The 14698-nt window shown below is 36.2% G+C and overlaps 1 protein-coding gene across 5 annotated transcripts; it reads right to left on the bottom strand.

Moving 5' to 3' along the window:
- Positions 1-111: 111 nt before the first annotated feature.
- On the bottom strand, positions 112-14556 carry LOC126815972 (WD repeat-containing protein 73). 5 transcript variants are annotated; one of them, XM_050542107.2, is made up of 11 exons: positions 14470-14556; positions 13309-13469; positions 11491-11558; positions 10779-10867; positions 10090-10178; positions 7899-7966; positions 6724-6769; positions 6486-6598; positions 5611-5966; positions 5132-5165; positions 112-792 (listed from the first exon to the last, which is right to left on the bottom strand). In XM_050542107.2, exons 2-11 carry the CDS (start codon positions 13353-13355, stop codon positions 578-580), a joined length of 1125 nt encoding a protein of 374 aa, XP_050398064.2. In that variant the 5' UTR covers positions 13356-13469; positions 14470-14556; the 3' UTR covers positions 112-577. The 5 variants fall into 5 exon arrangements, with proteins under 5 accessions (XP_050398064.2, XP_050398050.2, XP_050398054.2 ...); XM_050542093.2 differs by having other exon boundaries at positions 14242-14550; XM_050542097.2 differs by having other exon boundaries at positions 13309-13448; positions 14242-14550.
- Positions 14557-14698: the final 142 nt, after the last annotated feature.

The following is a 14698-nucleotide window of genomic DNA, read 5'->3' as shown; positions in this document are numbered from 1 at the left end:
ATATTGGGTCTCTAGATTAACTAACTAATGGGTCACTGTGCTATCTACTTTCTAGATTCAGTTAAAAGAATTTTAAAAAATCAAAATATAAAGTAGAAGAATTGTGCTAAGTGAATGTTTTGTTATGTTTTATTTTTATACTCTTGTTGTACATATTAATTGTAATATGTAATAGAATAAAACTTATAAAATACCTACATATTATATGCATTTTATATTTAGTTTTTTTTATAGTCCCACATTTTCATGTGGTTCTAGATTGCTAACACACCTGATCATTCATCGGTCTGTAGAACCACCTGGGGCCAAGTGTGAAAGGTGCTGGATCAATGACCAGGAGCTACTGATGTTGGCCAGAATTTCCAGACAATTTCCTGTCACAAGACATGAAGAAAGGTCACGTGACGCGATTCCTGGTTCATAAACAAACATCTAGGACTTTAGTTTTAAAAATAGACTGATATGAGAAAATACCTTGGGGGTTTTCAAGGTAGGGTTTCGATTGAAGAGCTGTTCTCAGTATTTTTATTTACTACTTCCAGTCCTTAATAAACACAGACTAGTTCTATTAATTCATTCAAACAAAAGCTGGTCTCCATGCATGAAGAGAACCATCACTTGCCCCTGATAAAACTAATTCTGATTGGCCAGGATACCACAGATGTACAGTTGATAACAAGGTTTCTGGTTGGCTACTATTAGCCATGTGACCTTCATGTTTAAATATAGCTTCTAGTTTATTTTCCGTGGTGATATTATTTATGTTGTAAATCTGAATATTTCCATCAAAACCTGCAAAAGAAAACATAAGCTTGCATATCTTGTCGCTCATAGAATTAAAGAATAAAATTTCTTAAACATACATTATCCAAGAGCTTAATCTGCCTATTGCAGGTCTTTCTTTAGGCCTGAAATGTTATCTAAATTATTAATTAGACATTAATTAACCCATTAAACGTGACTTTTTAAAACGTTAACTACCCCCTATTGTGTAATTAATTAGATGAAGTGACGAAGAACTATGTACTATGTTCTAAGAATAGGTTGGGGAAAATACCTCCAAAATGTTATATTACGCCCTACACACAGTGAGTGTCAGTTGTCCAGGACGTAATATAACGTCCTACACATGCTGCGATCGTGGGGAAATTCCCAAGTGACGAATTATGTTCTAAGAATAGGTTGGGGAAAATACCTCCAAGGCGTTATATTACGCCCTACACACAGTGAGTGGCAGTTGTCCAGGACGTTATATAACGACCATAATCATCTCTCGATGTGGTCTTTAGTAATGATGATCAAGGCTAGGCCTAAAATTCAATCACTAAATTCTCGGTACAGAGTGGATCAATTTGACTGTAATTTTCTGCAATTCCCTTTACATTATTTAGTTTTTATACGCCCACATTTGTGTAGTTTTACTCTCTGAAGAAGTAAGTTTTTACACGTACGAAACGTTAGATTCTATAAGGATGGTTTTGTGATACCCAAGACTTTGTTTTACAGGTACAAAATAGAAAAAAAGATATGTTTCCGTTTTATATAATAAACAATTTGTTATCATTTCATGCAGAAAGATATGCTGTTAAAACATGTTGCAAATTTTTGTATTACATGGTAGGCCGTAAATTATCATATAAATTAACACTTGGTATTTTGATTGAGTATTTTACAGCAACAAGAAAGTTTCCGTTTAATCTAAAATTCCAATAAACAATCTATTTTTAATTCGAGTGGAAAGTGCTACAGGTGATAGATAATATTTAAATGTTGTATTAATGTGTAACTTATTATGCTGATAGATGTTTATATGTAGGGTCCACTTGGATATAAAATACGATTTTGTGTGAAATAGGCATTCTGAATACAATAGGAGGCTTATGAAATTTTACAGTCTAGTAGTTTATTCATCCCTTGATTCTGTGAAATAAAGAACATTTTGACTGGTTTAAATACTGTTTGATGCAAAGTGAACATATCCTTTTAATTCTTCAAAAAAATTCTCCCTACTCAAACTTTCCTACAGAACCATAGTCGGATTCTGGATTAATATACACTATTTGCCTACGAGGGGTGGCCATTTTGTCTGGCAGTTTTGGTCAGATTTTCACGAAATTCGAATTCAACCATCATTAGGGTGTAACGGTGATATATTCAAACGTTTTTTTAAATCGGATAAAAATTGTGACTTCTAGAGGGACCACAAGCTAAAAACATGATTTTTCGTACAACCAAGGGCAATAATTCAGGAAGTTATGATCCGATATCCAATATGTGCAAATTTTGAAAGAAACCCAGATCTTTGGATTATAAACATGTATTTCAAGTTTCATCAAAATCGTATCAAAATTATAACCTCTAGAGGGTCCACAACCTTGATATACCATATTTTTACACTGAAGCGTTATTACAGTTTAACAGTGATATGTTCAAACGTTTTTTTAAATCAGATAATAATTATGACAAGCTAAAAACACGATTTTTCATATAATCAGGGGCCATAATTCAGGAAGTTATGATCCGATATGCGCAAATATCGTAAGGAACCAAGATCCTTGGGTTATAAACATGAATTTCAAGTTTCATCAAAATCAGATGACAAATGTGACCTCTAGAGTGTCCACAAACTAAAAACGTGATTTTTTGTACAATCAGGGGCCATAATCCATGAAGTTATGGTCGGATATATGCCAATATCGAAAGGAACCGAGATCTTTGGGAGATAGACCTATATTTTAAGTTTCGTCAAAATCAAAAAAAAATTGTGCCCTGTAGAGTGTCCACAAACAAATTGTGGACGGACGGACAGGGGCGACGCCAATATACGTCCACATGAAAATGTGGGCGTATAAAAACACTAAGTTAACTTCGAGAATTTTGTTAAGTAGTTATTCTACTCCCATTTAACAAAATAGAATAACTTTATTTAGTCTTTGTGTGCTATTTATGGCAGAGATTAAGGTTGCAACGATATCAAATTATTTTATCACGATAACAGCTTTTGGAATTATCGCGATAAATTGTAGTATTGCGATTATGTATTTTATCATGCTAGTTCTCTTTTATCGCGATAAAAATGATGGTGAGAAAGAAAATTGAAACAGCCAGGGTGTTGAGCATCAAAATTGACCAGATTGACCAGCCTCGAATATGTTGCTTTATTGGACAGTGTGATTGTCCGTGTTTCCAATAAGCGTAATTGTCTAAATACGAAAATATCAGTTTATATTATATACTTTTGATTGATATTGGTTTGTATGATTATAAAAATAAACAACTAAAAAATAATGTTAAAAAAGACACTTGAAAGTGTGAAAAAATATTCCGGTTACTGAACCCGGAATGAGAAAAGAGGCTGGATGATCAGTTATAACAGTTGCCCTGCATCCTCGACAACACCAGAAATGAACTTGTCAGAGATACGATCGATGAATGTTGTTTATTTAAGGCTACACTAAATAAATGTCTTGTTTCTCGGGCAACTGACAGCTGAAACTGTAGGGGGGGGGGGAGGGCGGTTTATTTATTTTTTTTACCTCATTTCTGGCTAGAGGATGGTGCAAAATAAAATTTGGCTATTGTTGAAAATTGTTGGGGTGGGAGGGCGGCCTTGTATTTTTTTTTTTTTTTTTTAATGAGAAAGTCATTACTTGTCTACGGTTTTGCTTTCAGTTATATATTATACATACTTAGAACATAAACCCAAAAATCAAGTCTACTCAAACACTGAACACTGACTGAAAGGAAAATAATTTTCCATATTTAATTCACGTAATGTAGCTTACTAATGGTAATGGTGACAACCATAATTGAAATTGGTTTAAAATAAAATTCCGTACGACTATTAATAGCCGTCCAAAATAACGACAATATTTTAAAGAGTAAGCCTCTGTCAGCATGTGTATCAAAAATAATCATCACGGTAAACGACACTTAGATCTAAATCTAGATTATCTAGTATCGCTGGTTTATAATAATGATTCCAACCAATGCATGTCATGTGTCATCGGGATTCGGGAAATGACTGTTTCTCAGGATATTCGGTGTGTTTCTCAGGATATTCGGTGTTCTATCTGGGGTTTATATCGAATGACTATTTAAATTTAACTAACAACTGGTCAGTAAAACCATCAAATGTGTAATCCAATTATTATTTTCCGGATTATCAAAACTACCGTTAAATGTGCTAATGACCCAGATTCTGACTAAGGTATGGTGACCATCATCGTATCGTATTCATAGCCACAAGTTATAATAATTAATCTGTTCTACGATTCATTGTTTTATACGTAGGATTTTTTCAAACATGGACCGACTGAAGCCGGCAATAATGAGCCGATTAAGATCGAATGATTGAAATACATTGCATTGATGTCAATGACTTTCGGTGTTTAACACGAATCAAATTCTAGTTCACAAGGGGAGGTAATTAAAATCACGTGATACAAAAATGGAGGTTCTTTCGATATCAATAAAAAAGACCCGAGAAACAACTTATTTTATTTTAAAAAAGACCCGTAAATGAGCGTTTACATCTGAATCAGTTTAATACATTTGAATGGATATTCACGTATGGGGCATGTAGATACATGCGGCATATTCTTTTTATGACTTGCTTATCGATGTTCGGGCGGGCGTTACAAAGTTTTTATTTTTCATCAAGACTAATAAATAGGCCGCACGCGCAACCAATTTTGCGTGCGGGCGGTGCCCGAGAAACAACTTATTTTATTTGTGTTGCCTAAAATAACTTCTATTCTTTCAATAATCAGTGATCTGGCGATTATTAGATTAATCGCGATAACTGAAAAAATGGCCCGATATACCGGGGATGGCGATTATCTATTTTGGGCCGATACGATATCATAATTTAAAAATAAACGCGATTAATCAGCATCCCCGGGTTATCGCTGCAACCTTAGCAGAGATCTATTCTCGAAGTATGAAGTAGATGGATTTCTGTGTGCAGAATGAAGCAAATCTAAAGCTCATTTGTTAATGGCTCAATATTTTTATTAAAAATTTTACACAAATTGGCTTTGATGTTTTAACTACATAGTTACACCTGCTTTTATTGTGCCCCATTAAATACATGGTTTTGAGCGGAGAGAAAGAAAGTAGAGACTCTTACCTGACATGGCCAAATATTTTCCACTTGATGAACACTAAAAAAAAAAAAAAATATTGATAAATTTCATATAGAAAAAGTCCCAAAGTAAATGAGAGAGAGGAATGGGGTGTTTAACGTCCGCTTAACACAAACTAGGTCATATTGGAACTAACATATGGTTCAATTTTATTTAAAAAATTTGATTGCGCATTGGGGTCTTTAGCAGTGGGAGGAAACTAGATGACACAGAGAAAACCCACGAGTTGGACAGGCGACCCTACTCCTTGTCATGTACAAGTGGGGAATCAAAACCACACCACTTTACACAATGACAGACCTTATATGATGCAACACAAATGTGTTAAACTATTTGGCCACCCAACCCCCTGCTAAATAAAGGATTGGTATCAGGTGTTCTAACAAGACTAAGCTTGTGATAAGTGTTTATATCTGCTAGAAATATGGGATCTCATCTTTTAACAAAATAAAATCTAACTTACTGATAAATTGATCTTCTGACTGGTGCTTGAGAGTTTGGTTGCTATAGTAACAGTGTTTTTGGAATTTCTTATATCCATGTATCTAAATTCTCCTTTATTTGAAATTTGATAAATATATTTCATGTCTGGCGACACACACATCGTCCAATAAGATTCACTAGAGTTATGACAACTGTTACTATGGATACTGGTAATAATTGAGTTACTATGGAAACTAGCATAAAGGTCACACATCAATTTACTGTCCCTTGTGTCTATGGTATATGTTTGACCCCTTGACCTTTCACATGCTAAACATGTAGAGCCATCTAGTGGTGCAAGACAGCTAATAGGCAGTGTTTCTTTGCACATTTCACCTGAAAGAAAAGAAATGGAGGTCAACATTTTGTCAATCCAACTATTTGTCATTCAGAGACCAAAATCAGTAAATTTTCTCCTCTTACATGACAGATATCCTGATTTTAATTTTAAATCAAATATAGAGATACTGTGTCTGGCTGAATAGATGGGTTTCGATTCAGCCCAATGGGTATTTGATCATCAGATGTATGATGTTCTTCAGTTACATGCTTCAGGGTTCTAATAAACTTATATCTTCGGTGATGGATCCAGGGGTGGGTGTGGGGGGATTTGGGATCTTTATATATACAACTCAAGAATCTGGAGTTTAACTTCCAATGTAGGCCTACAGACATTTTAAGGAATTTGAATTTTCTGCATATAATTTAATAGGATATATTTAGGTGTGCTATTGTGTTATTTAACTGTAAGAGATTCCTTGACAACATAAAGAAACTAAAAGTGAAAGTGTAACATGTTACATGTGAGACTATTGTTCTAATGGCAACATAAATAAATAAAATTGAAATATTAACCTGTGAAGTGTGAGATTATTGTTCCTATGGTAACATCAGTTAAACAAAGATCATTTACTCCGCTTCCAAATAAAACCTGATTATCGGATAAAACACCAACATGACTTGATTCCCTGAAAAACAAACAAATCATCATTCAAATACCCTACAGCAAGAAATTAGTACAAGCTACAACTAATGAAATATTCCGTTTAAAATGACCTTTATTTAATCGATAATAAATAAAATTTATACTAACCGTAATGGTGTCTTGTTGACAATAGTTTGTTGTTTACAGATAAGATCTGAAATTAGAAATCAAAATTTATAACTACACAAACTGAAGAACAAGAATTTGATGTGTTAAATACCCTCTATTGTCACTCATATTAATTTCTATATACATTTGTACATTTCTCTTCTAACAGAGGGGGATCACGGTGGCTAAGTGGGTAAGGCGCTGGCTCGCTAGCCTGGAGGTCGGGTGTTCGATCCCTGCATTGGCCGAGAAAGTTCATCCCGATTTTCCGGCGTGATTCCCCCTTGTCAGTGATGCAGGACGGAGGGCCTGACAAGGACAGCTGTCTAGTCATTCGGATAAGACGAAAAACCGAGGTCCCGTGTACACATTGGCGTGCACGTAAAAGATCCCTTGACAGTTGGAATTCGATATAAGAGTAGGCCATAGTGCCGCTGTCCGGGCAAAATTTCCCTCATAGCACACTGTATGGCGTATGCCCGTCTTCATTAGCCCAGTTAGGAGCAAAACAGTAGGACGTTAAACCCCATTTCATTTCATTTCATTTCTTCTAACAGAGGTTGTAAGGCAAGGAAAAATACACCAAATAACTGCAGAGTCAAATGATGATTAATCAGAAAATATACTAATCAACAGTGATTAACACAAATGATTCCAATCTCATCTTATCAAAATCAACCTGCACTACTCAAATGATTCCAACCTGCACTACCCCAATGAATCCACCCTGCACTACACGATTGATTCCACTCTGCACTACCAGAATGATTCCACTCTGCACTACCCAAATGATTCCTCCCTGCACTATCCAAATGATTCCTCCCTGCACTATCCAAATGATTCCACTCTGAACTACCCAAATGATTCCAACCTGAACTACCCATATGATTCCAACTTGAACTACCCAAATCATTCCATCCTGAACTAACTAAATAATTTCAAGATGAACTACCCATATGATTCCAAACTAATCTTCCCATATGATTTCAACCTGAATTACCCATTTCCACCTAAAATACCCAAATGATTCCAACCTGAACTACCCATATGATTTCAACCTGAAATGATTTCAGTAACAACTATCAAAATGATTTCATCCTGACCTACCCAAATTATTTCAATATGAACTACAAAAGTGATTCCAATCTTAGCTACAACATTCAATTTGAACCTACCTGAGTTTTCGCCACCAATCTGTAAAATGCTGACAGAATTATCTACATCTGTAGAGGCTACAACATTCCTGAAGAAAATTATTTCAATGGCATTTATCAGGATTTTTACATAGGCTACATATCTTGAATAAAATATTATTTATAATAATTTAGTAACTGAACTGTCAATATACAAAGGAAATTCTATATATACTATTCAAAAAAAGTAGGGGATATTTGATTTTGGGGGCATAATACTAAAATATGCAAATGACTACGAAAAAAGTCACTATAGAACCTAACAGAAGAAACATTTCCAGTTACATGTGACGCCCAAACGCACCAATAGCTACCGCATGGAATGCAGGTGATGCTTGGGATCATCATGGGGGTCCAACCCAAGATTTGCACGACTCTGACTTTGAATGTTACAGTCATTGTGGCATTGAATTCCAGGGTGGAAACATCAGTTTTATTGTTTTAGTGTCCAGAAAACAAATTTTGATATGCGTCGGCTTACCCAAAATGAAAGGTTACGTGCCCTTGGCATGCTACAGATCGGCACAACACAGGCGATTGTGGCGCGGACGATGAATGTTTCTCAGTCTGTCATAAGCAGGCTATGGTCCAGATACCGTGATACACAATCTGTACAGGGCAGACCACGCTCAGGTCGACCAAGGGCGACAACTCAAGCCCAGGATCAATTTATCCGTACCTTGGCCTTGAGAAATCGTGTCATCACAGCAAATCAGATCAGCGCTCGTCTTCAAACAGACACTGGTGTGAGAGTGACTGGCAAGACGATTCGGAATCGACTGCATAGGGGTCACCTTCGCGCCCGACGTCCTCGCGTGATCCCTTGTTTGAGAGATCATCACATTCAGGCAAGACGTCGTTGGTGTAGGGATCGTCAACACTGGGATAATCGACGCTGGAGCAATGTGATATTTTCAGATGAGTCAAGGTTCACTGTTGATTTTTTGGACAGACGTAGGAGGGTGTGGCGGCGTCGAAACGAGCGCTTCCAAGACGTTAACGTCATCAGACATGATCGATTTGGGGGTGGTTCTGTTATGGTGTGGGGAGGCATCACTGTTTCTGGAAGAACGGCTTTACATGTTGTTGCAGGGCGTGTTACAGGCCAGTACTACCGGGACAACATCTTGGCAGTCCATGTTGTGCAGTTCGCACGACGTCATGGCCGCCGTTTCATCTTCCAGGATGACAACGCAAGATGTCACAGGGCCAGGATCGTTACAGGTTACCTCCAACAACAACGTCCTGCCAATGTCCAAGAACTTGCTGCTGCGTTGCAACAGGAATGGGACAATCTGGACCAAAATGACCTTAGACGTCTCATTAGGAGTATGCCACGTCGGATCAATGCTTGTTTGGCAAACAGAGGAGGATTTACCCGTTACTGACTTGGTTGTGATGCTGTGGTAACTTTGCTGTTTGACCCCGGGTATCATTTTACCCTTATAATGGTCAGTCTGTGCCTTACTTAGTCTAACGATCATTTGGAATAAATCGATGAATGTGAACTTCATTTCATTTTGTCATTTGTTTCTTCGTCAGTTTCATTAGGTGACTTTAATAACACTTAAAAATCAAATATCCCCTACTTTTTTTGAATAGTATATATAAATTTCATATCAATGGGATGGCAACTTGAACCTCTAGATGCATTCACATGAGTTTTAAACACCCACATTGATATGTAGTTGTATATTGTCATTGTCCCTGTCCTTTGGTCAGGCAGTGGTTCACAATGACTTGCAAACACTCTACTTGAAATTTATACGGTATGTTCATGAGATGAAGAAGCTTATTGATTTTGAACAAATTACAATAATTATTGTACTAAAGAACTTTAAAAAATGTTGTGGATGATGGATGGACTGACAGGTTAGGGTGATGGCAATATATATTTAATATAATTTAACCCCATTTCAGTTCTGATTAATTTAACTAGTGTTAAGTAGATTTTATAAAAAAATAAGCATGTCCTCTACAAACCTCCAGTATCCACAGAAAAATAGTGATAACCTATGGATAATTTACCTTGTATTTGGTAGATGATAAAGTAATAATCATGATTGATTAGTGTTAAACTGTGGATAATTCACCTAGTGTTAGGTAGATGTGATAAGGATGTAACAATGTCCTCTACAAACCCTTTTCTGATCAAATTTTCTGAATAAATTACCTTGTATTTGGTAGATGTGATAAAGATGTAACCCTGTCTTCCACAAACCCTCCAGTTTCCACACGAAAATCACGATCTTTTAACAACGCCTGGTTGGAAAGCAAGGTTTACATATAAAAAAAGATGCATACAAATCAACACAAGTCCAAAAGGATGATCGTTTACCTTGGATTAGCAAGATATATTTTACAAAATTTAAAATTTTAAAATACATTTTTAATCATTTTTACTTATAAGACATCTAAAATCTAACAGTGGTTTTTTTTGTGCTTTAAACTGTCTCATATGTGATTTCTCCATTTGCTCAATTTTGATGCCAGTTAGACTGCTAAACATGAAAGGAAATGCAAGAAAATGGGGCTTAACATCCTCCTGTTCTGCTGTGACCGAGCTAATGAAGACTGGCATACACCATACAGTGTGCTATGAGAGAAATTTTGGCAAGAGATTGGTGTAACTGTCTACTCGACACAAACTAAATTATTCCGGTACTATCGCATGGTTCAATTTCATTTAAATAATTCCCTTGCGCGTAGGCGTCTTGAGCAACCCCATGCCTATTGTCACGTTCACGCAGGGGATTGAAACAATGTCACTTGACTCAATGACAGACCTTAAGATTTGAAGTGATGGCATTAGACCACTCGACCATCGCAAAGCCCCACAAATAAAGCGATTCTGAAACTTACTGCTTGTTCTTCTCCCACCAAGATGCGATCAGGAAGAGATAACTCTAGTATTTCGTGCTTTCTACCATTTGAAATAGACACACATAAACCTTTAATTAATCAAAATTAAATTTTATTCGTCAACATCTCACTTATAAAAGAAGTTATTATACTGCAATACACGTGTTTAGTCTGCCATTATTTATTTTATTGGATCTATCTGTCCGTTCGTTACATGTCAGACGATCAATTTCTGGCGAGAAAATATTAAGAGGTTTTTAGCAAAAAAAAAATGACATTGTTGAGCATATGACTGAAATGAGAGTCCTATACATGAATCATTTGAATACAAATATCAGATTAATCCCCTGCCTGACTTGAAATAGGAGTAGGCTGTAGTGGTGCGGTCAGTCCACTGCCTTGCATAGGCCAGTTTTCATTAGGCCATTTGGTGCAGAAAAGTAAAACATTAACATTTCAAATCATAAAGCTTGTCCCATCACTCTATTAGAAATAAAACACCAGATCAACCCTATTTTAAACTAAATCAAATCAGTTTATCTTTAAACTCTGTGTTGTGTACCAGACCAGAATGTTAACACAATCCTGTGAATAGGTATCATAAGTCAATGAAGCATGGAATATAATAGAATAATTATAATATATGCTTTGAGGTGAATTGAATCAGTGATAATAAGTGAAGTGTAAAATATAAATTGAATATATCTATTACCTTGCTCACTGATCCAGTCAGCCGATATCACTTGTTGTTGTAGATCATACATATATAAACTATTATATCTACAAAATATATCATAAAATTTTAATATTCAATTTTAAATTTAATTTCAACCAGGAATGTTTACATGCAACATGCGTCATTGTATTGACTATGCCGTTGGCGCAACATTTCTCACATTTCTTCAATAGCTCATGTTAATTATATCCTTTTAGGGATTTAATTTTCACAATTCTATTTACCAGTACAATTTATATTCAATTGTACCAGGGATGTTTAGATGCTCAGTGAGTAAGACGCTGGTTTGCTAGCCTGGGGGTCTAGGGTTCGCGCCTGGTGTTGGCTGAGAAAATTCATCAAGAGTTTCCGGAGTGGTTTTCCCCTTGTCAGTGGTGCAGGATGGAGGGCCTGACAAGGACAGCTGTCTAATCATTCGGATGGGATGAAAAATCGAGGTTACATGTACACATTGGCGTGCATGTAAAAGATCCCTTGGCAGTTGAAATTCGATTTAAGAGTAGGCCGTAACGTTGCTGTTTGGGCAAAATTTACCGCAAAGCACACTGCATGGCAAATGCCCATCTTCATTAGCCCAGTTGGAGCAGAACGTTCATTCATTTTACATCCAACATGCATCATTTTATTAACACCGCTGTCGGTGCAATCTTTCTCATATATACCTCTGTCTTCATCAGCTGAGATTTATTACATGTATATCCTTTTATCAATTCAACTTTCACAATTTTATATTAAATTTTATATAATTTTCTTGCATTAATTTTAACCCTTTTATCATTGCAAAGCCCTAGTAATCAAATTTTGCCTCTTGCAATCAACAAGCCCGCAAATAAGGCACCCACCAGTTGCACCTGTCATGGATTTTTCAGTGTTTTTAATAACATTTTTTATACATGCCCGGTACTAAGTTCTAAATGTCAGGCCTGGAATTCAAATTTATGCCTCTATCTGTATCTTCCACAAGCATTTGTGGACAATGGTGTATGAACAGATGTGGGTTACAACAAAACATGGCCACATTTCAATGTGAGCGGCGATATATATTTAACAAACATTTTTCTGTGGACTGGATAATTTAGAGATAATGAGGTCCTAATAAGGAGATAATCTGTACTTATCCTCTGTTTAACTTACAGGATTCATACAGCATAGTGAAGTAGTATTAATGAAGTACCGGTAATATAATTGTGCATTACACTTCTTCATATTAAACTTATGAGAAAGAGAAATAGAGTTTAACATCTAATCGACACAAATGTGGTCATTTTGGGACTACACCATATGGATTAATTTTATTTCAATAAATTGTTTGCATGTAGGGGTCTTTAGCGTGGGAGAAAACAGGAGGAGTTTAAGGAAACCCACGAGGTTGGAGATGTTAAACATGGAAAACAGCTACCAATATATTTGTTTAAGCAGCATTTCGAAGCGTATTCTGTTAACGTTATCTAGCTAAATGACCTTCCAATCGTTGAGAGAATAGTCTTCCAAACGTTGCCTAAGTATATTAGCTGTTTTCCGGCAGTATATGTTAAAGTATTAAGTTGACATGTTCTATTTCAATCCAAATGAAAAAATAAATAATATCAGGAAATGAAATTTTAACTTCCAGAATTGTTTCCCCTGGTGCACGACTGAGGGCCTGACAAGAACAGTGTCTAGTTGTTTGAATGGTATGAAAAACTCAGGTCCTATGTACACGTTGGCGTGCACGTAAAAGAACTCTTGACAGTTGGAAATCAAATAAGAATATGCCTTAGTGCTGCTGGCAAAATTTCCTAAATTCAAACTTACTTTTTTACTGATTCAAAGAACCAGTTATCAGCTAAATCAGGATCCATTATCTCTTATTTATTTCAAATCACTGTTTACCTTGGCTGGGCACACACCTGTAGGCCTGTTTACCTTTGGATGCACACCTGTAGGCCTGTTACCTGGAATGCACACCTATAGGCCTATAAAACATGAAATGAAATATATTGAATGTGTGACAGGATGCTCCTGTTCAGAATTGAACCAACGACCTCAGCCATGGAATCCATACATTTCGTCTGAGCGAGCAAAAGGGAGTTCAACAGTATCATTTAAACTCCAAACAGCACAGGACAGAACCATGTCCATTCTTTACGTTCACATTTATTTCCATGAGTCTGACAGTTTGGCGCTAATTAAAGGGAGCATTTTTTTTGCATGAGGGACCGGAAGTTTGACAGGCTCATGTGAGACAAGCAAAACTTCCTCCCCACCCCCCCCCCTATGAAATTGTTTGAGAAATGAGAAACACATGGTCTCTATCATCATTTTGGTGTATATACATACACATTGAGCTTTTTAAAAAGGACGTCAATTTTTATTATGAATTAATAGATGATATTGTGATGCGAAGCATGTGATATCACACATTATGTCTGTCTATATTATTATTTCACCCTTTAAATGCCCATCCCATCCCACCATCTTACGATAAAGTAAAGTATCTGAGTGGGGGGGGGGGGTAGGTTCTCCCAAACACTGGCTGGATCCACCCCTACCTGGGAGCCTTTACTACGTTGGGTTGGGGTTTTATTTTAAAAGAAATTGATTCATGTGGTTTGAAAAAAGTCTACCGACAGAGATAACGATAAAGAAATGTTATAAATAACTTATTTTCAAGTTTTTTCTTTGGATTTTGGTGGAGAATTGATAGTAAAGCGAAAGTTGGTAAATAACGTGTAGTAACCTACTGACCTACTTACTGACAAGTTTATCCAGTAAAATCGTGCAAAATGCCGTTAAAATAAAGTGTCGTGTTGATCAAGACTACCGAAAATAACTTTCATTCATTAAACTCCATTCAACAAGCCACGTTATTCAATAAACACGAAAAGAATATAACGTTGCGTTATTTATATATTTACAGAGCGCGATTATCAGTCGCCCGCATAAAACTAACTGTTAAATACATTATTATATTACGAATAAACTCTCAGCCTTTGTACTTTGACCCAATCGTACGACGTAAACAAAACTATTTTTAGTGCAGACGATGGCAGCCCGCCAAACATGCGGTAAAAGACACGTGAACGATGTATGAAGTTAGTTCACTATTAGTTATTAGCTATTCGTAACATCTGTGTAATGTATAATACTTATATTTGATAATATACCGTTCTATATGCCAAATTTTTAATTGAAAGTAGCTACT

Source organism: Patella vulgata, chromosome 1, assembly GCF_932274485.2.
Source record: "Patella vulgata chromosome 1, xgPatVulg1.2, whole genome shotgun sequence".
Classification (NCBI taxonomy): domain Eukaryota; kingdom Metazoa; phylum Mollusca; class Gastropoda; family Patellidae; genus Patella; species Patella vulgata.
This window is presented reverse-complemented; position numbering and strand designations above follow the sequence as displayed.